General features: G+C 39.2%; 1 protein-coding gene across 1 annotated transcript in view; it reads right to left on the bottom strand.

Annotated features, from left to right (window-relative positions):
* Window positions 1-1,659, bottom strand: part of atp1b2a (ATPase Na+/K+ transporting subunit beta 2a) — a 17,236-nt gene extending 15,577 nt beyond the window's left edge. The window contains exon 1 of the mRNA XM_057319501.1: window positions 1,331-1,659. Within this exon, the coding sequence (XP_057175484.1) occupies window positions 1,331-1,430 (100 nt within the window). The 5' untranslated portion in view covers window positions 1,431-1,659. The remainder of the gene's footprint in view (window positions 1-1,330) is intronic.
* Window positions 1,660-5,664: the final 4,005 nt, after the last annotated feature.

The raw sequence follows: 5,664 nt of genomic DNA, 5'->3' as shown, positions 1-5,664 counted from the left end.
TCTCTCTCTCTGTCTCTCTCTGAGCGGGATGGTCAGATTAGTCTCCGCTACTCTAGCACTGATGTCATCTCTGTCCTCAGCCAATCAGATACTGTAACACATATGAACAAGCTAACCTGACATCAAATGACACACACACACATACAATAATAAACACACAAGGCAGTCTAGAAAATGTCAGTTACTTGATGTATGTGACAGAGTGTCAGCACACGTTCAGATGAGCAGATGTGTTCCACATTTACAAAAAAAAGCTAAATTATAAGATTCAACATGATGATGCCCTGATGATGATGAAGATGACAAAATCCATCAAATCCTTATTATACAATTATATCTAATCTAATGAAATGAGATATATAAATATTTAAACTAATAAACATCTAAACTAAAGTAAATCAAATAAAACATCTTTAGTATGTGTTAAGTATGTGTTTAACATCTATCAATACTTTTCTTTACCAGAAAACAAAGTTTTTTGTTACTTTAGTACTGCAATGCTCTCAGACACACACACACACACACACACACACACGCACATTACTTTTTACTATAATTTACTATAATAGTTTTATTATAGTAAAAATGTATTATAATTTGTATAAGCCATATACCATAATTAAAGGATGTTTAATGTAGTAAAAAGCATGATTCATTTGTGGGTACCATGGTTTATCTATATTTACCTTTTGATGTAAAACCATGGTACATTATTGTAAGGGATCTCCTCATTATTTTTATGATGTTTCTTGTGAGCTTTTAGCTACACTTTAAATAACAGACAGACGGATAGATGTAGTGAGGCTGGATATGTGTGTGCTGTATATTGTTACATAACTGCTGATGGTGATGATGCTCCGGATATGAGCGATATCACGTCATGTCACGTGAGCGCGCTCATGTCACGTAACCTTGCGCGCCCCGCGCGCTCCATCTGACTGATCGATTATCGATCAGAATGAGCAGGTGTGCGTGCGATCAGTTTAAATTATGTAAATGAGAAAGAGTCACAGAGAGAAATATGCTTCATCCAGCATCTCATTTATCTCTTTGCACCCGTTCACCTTTAACGCGCACCTAAACGGGAGCGCGCAACAGCATCAGCATCGCCAGATTGTCCTTTAACACATTGCGGCCTGCTACACGCACGCGCGCACGCACGCACACACACCAGACGCATTGCGCTGCGCTCTCTGTAAAAACCGCCGAAACGAACGAAATAACGGCGACGAGGCGCGCGCACCAGCTCCGCTCGGAGCGACATGACAGACCCGTTACCTCTTGCATAACGTGCATGAAGCATGCTGCGGAGCACCGGAGCGTCACTCACCCCAACTGCTCGCCGTTCTACCGAGCAGCTCGTGCGTCCGCGGGTTCCAGAAGAATTCCTTCCATTCCCCGGATTCCTTCTTTTCATCTTCTTTAGCCATGACTCCGGTAGAACGCCGCCTTTATAACGATATAACGGGAGAGCGGTGAGAACAAACGTATGACGGGTGAGGACGGAGGTCGCTTTGCCGTTGGTCGGTTCGGTTCGTTTTTCTCGCTCTTCCCGTTTGAGAACCGAACGGAGTGCCGCAGCGCGCGCACTAATCCTGAGATACTGCGGTAAAAACGCGCTGAGCGCACGCGCACCCGGTAATACTCCCCCCTCCCCCCATCTTCTGCGGAACAGAAGCTTTAAAATCCTCCTCCTCCCCCACCCAACACACACACACACACACACACACACACACACACACACAACAACCAGAGAAATTGCACACTTCTCCTCAGCAGTTCCTGCACCAATGCATCTTCTCTCTCCCTCTCGTCGGCCCCGCCCCTTCTGGTCCACAGTCTCTGCATCCGCCGCGCTGTCTGTCATACACAGGTGATGCTGAACCTGTTTGCTTCTCTCTTCTCTCTCATTTTTTAAGGTTTTACAGTTTTTCTCGATTGCTAACACACAATTCATGAAACAATTCACCATTTTCTGACAACTATAAACACATTCTCAGAACAATACACCAACTTTACAAACCCCACACACAAACAGCCTCATTTTGCAAAGGTTTAACCATGTTCTCATTCAGAAAACACAAACACACAATATAATGAACTGAAGTGTCAAGATGTAAACTCAAATAGCACACATTTAGTCCATCAGTAAACATTCAGTATGCAAAACTGAAATATCAATAGGAGCACAGGTAATTGTGCATCCTAGAATCCTAGGTTAATACTACTTACAGTAAAATACTGTATAATTACAGTACACACTTTATATGAAGAGAAATTTCACTATTCTGTATCCAGTAAACTGTAGCACGTGTACACCCTCAAATTTGTGATTGTCAAGTTACAAATTTGTTTTTGTAGCCTTTTTTACCTGTTCCGTATTTTTGCAGAAAATAGTATACTTTTACGAAATTGGGCCAAAGTGCAGAGGATGCCATATTTTTTACATTGCCTCCTATTGACAAATCGCTTACTGTATTGTTTCCTTTATCTTCTCTGTAAGTCGCTTTGGATAAAAGCATCTGCTAAATGCCTGAATGTAAATGTTATTTGTGCAGTTGTGTACTCTCACTGAGCGTGTGTGTGTGTGCGTACTTGTCTGTGTACGTACGTGTGTGTGTGTGTGTGTGTGTGTGTGTCTGTGTGTGTTGGTGTGTGTGCGTGTTGTGTGTGTGGAGTGTTTTGTGTGTGGGTGTGTCTGTCTTCTGTGTTTTCAACCTTTTCTTGTTTTTGCAGGTACAACTTTGATTGTTTTGCTTGTAGTCAATGTGTCTCATGTACAGCTGCTTTGTAACAATGAAAATTGTAAAAGCGCTATATAAATAAAGTTGAGTTGAGTGAGTTGAGTTGAGTGTACTGAATTGTGTTGCATGACCAGTTTATATTGTTCTTTGGTTTTTGAACTGTTCTTGTCTTGTAAGATCATCTTCATCTACTTTACAGTAGTGTCATGTTTTATTTTTATTTTTTCCTAAAGCTCATTCTTGCACTTTGCACTATGTGCACTCTTTTATGTTGTATATACTAATAAACACTAACCTGTCAAATTATTCTTAAGTCCCACAAAGAGATTTTAATAACATGTTTTGAATTGATCTCAGCAGTGTCTAGGACTGTGTTGTAGTGTGGGTGTTTTTGAGGGCTTGTGTGTCATATCTGGGGGGAAAGTTTGGTTTTTCAGCCAGTTTGAATGGTTTTGAGAAGAGAGCTTCATTTTGACCTGAAAATAGGATGTTTGGGGAATTGGGTGAGATGTTATGGATTTGTGCTCACTGTTTAGAGAATACGAGGCATAATTTCAAGAAATGTGTTTAAGCAATCGAGAAAAACTGCATTGGCCTGATTGCGTGTTCTTACAATATTGCCAAAGCATTGAACATATAACAAAAGACATACAATAAATTGTATTTTGATTGGGTTGATGAAGATGGCTTAATATTTTGTATCAAAATACTTCAGTGTTTGTATTTTTGTAGTTTCAAAATACTTTGTAAGAAGTCTACGTGATGACATCATAAATTGATTTGTGCCTACTCTGTAGTTTGCCCGGACTCGTGGTTGAGAGCGGAACAGAAAATTGGAAGAAGGTGGTCAAGGTAAGAAACTTGCAGGCTGCAAGATTTCCATCTATCTATTCTGTCTATAGCATAAATTGCTTTAATTTTTAAGAGTTTATGTTACGTTTTGTTCTTCGTGTTAGTAGCCTAGGCTAAATACTATCCCTGCAGCAAGCTTGCGCTAGCACTTTACGGGCCCCCAGCAGGCTGTCAGCGCAGGGAGAATGTACTCACTGGCAAAACGTTGGCCCTACACGGGCAGCCCTCACCTCATCTCCCAATGTTGATTTGTTGAAATGTTGATCACTTTTGCACCTGCTATTAATGTTGAAAAAATGTTGACATTTCATCAAACCACCATTACTGTGATCGATGTTTGCTTTAGTTGAGCTCTTGACTCTGATGAAGTTCATTTTCTTTCAGTGCTTGTAATAGTGTTTAATAAAAACACTTACACATTGATGAAATCTAACAAAATATATGTTTGACCCCTGTAAAGTTGTGTCTGTTTGCTTCTATAATATTGGCTGTGATCAAATAAACAATCTGCTTCAAATAAAGTGGAGGTTAAGCTTTTTTGCGACTGGTGAAAATTGTGAGGTTTGTAAAAGCACTGCGGCAAATTACACCGAAAAACCTCGCTGACATGCTTGGACATCAACACTCATCATACAAACCTCAACAATGGTGACAATCATCAAACTAATTCAGATAAACAGATCAACTGCAATGCATGCTGGGAGTCATGAATGAGTTTTGTACTATGATGTTACCCAGCATGCATTGCAGCATGAAGCTTTCTTTTGTTGATTGTCACCATTGCTGAGATTCATACACCGATTCTTCATGTCGAACTGATTCAGAAATGTAACAGCATTTTGAAAATCATTTATACTGCTTGAATCTCTTTAAACTGTAAATGATCAAACAGAATGATCGTGTGAGTTGAGCCTTGGATGTTTCATTGCATTTCTTCTGTAGCCAAAACAAAGGAAAAACAACAGAATTATTAACTCCTTATATGAGCGTTAACATGTTTACACAAATCATGGAACCTTTCTAACCATAAAGATACTTACTGTAATATCTTAGCTATGTAAAGTGTCTTGTGTCTGAACAGAGGCATCTGCATATGAGCCACAGAGTAAAGAGCAAATAACACAGTTCATATAAACATGCACAACAATGCCAAGGATGTGCATCAAGTTCAGAGAATCAGCATGTTAAAGCAAGGTATATTTTATAAGTCTAGTGAGTGAAGTTATACGACCCATTTACCATGGTTTTACTACAGGAGCCATAGTTTAACCATGGTATAAGTACTACAACTGTGCTAATACAACAGGTAAATATAGAGAGCATTTTATACAGTGAAAGTGTAATAAACATTTCGTTTTGGGCAGATTGATCACCACTTGCGTTGTCTGTTGGCCTGTAGAATACATGTAGTAGCCATTCATACTGCTTAAAAAACCACCGCATTTATTGATCTCGAAGTTCTTTAATTTGAGCAAACGTGTTAATATACATTTTAGTTAACAAACAGAAACAAAACACAGGTTTAATTGTAAGAACAATCACCTAGACATACTTGAGATCTGCTTCCTCTGCTCTGCCATGACGATCGATCCGTATGGAAGTATTTCAATGCCATTAGTCTTTGAAGCAAAAAAGCATGTTGAATTACCACTAATCAAAAATAAAGCTGTTGCATTACCAGTGCTTGCATTTTTAGAGTCTGCAATTCAATGTGGTTGTATATTTAAGCTGTGAATATTTCAAATTGAAACATTTCACGCACAATTTCACTGTTAAAAAGTTCAATAATCAAAATTCGCCTTTTCAATTTCACTTAAAAAATTCAACTTGTTATAAAATACAACCTTTAATTTTCGACAGACAATTTTCAGTCCATATTATTTCGGTTTAAAAATTCGCTTCCACAAATTCAGTGGTTCAAATTCGACTTGAAATTCAAAGTTTCACATCCGGGAATCCCAGGAGAAGCAATAGAGCGCCGATTCCGCCAATGCATGATCTCTACCTGCTGCCTGACCGCTTCACCAGCAGGTGGTGCAAGTCGCTTCTGACGAAGACCAAAGCAAGA

This window comes from Triplophysa rosa, linkage group LG21, assembly GCF_024868665.1.
Source record: "Triplophysa rosa linkage group LG21, Trosa_1v2, whole genome shotgun sequence".
Lineage (NCBI taxonomy): Eukaryota > Metazoa > Chordata > Actinopteri > Cypriniformes > Nemacheilidae > Triplophysa > Triplophysa rosa.
This window is presented reverse-complemented; position numbering and strand designations above follow the sequence as displayed.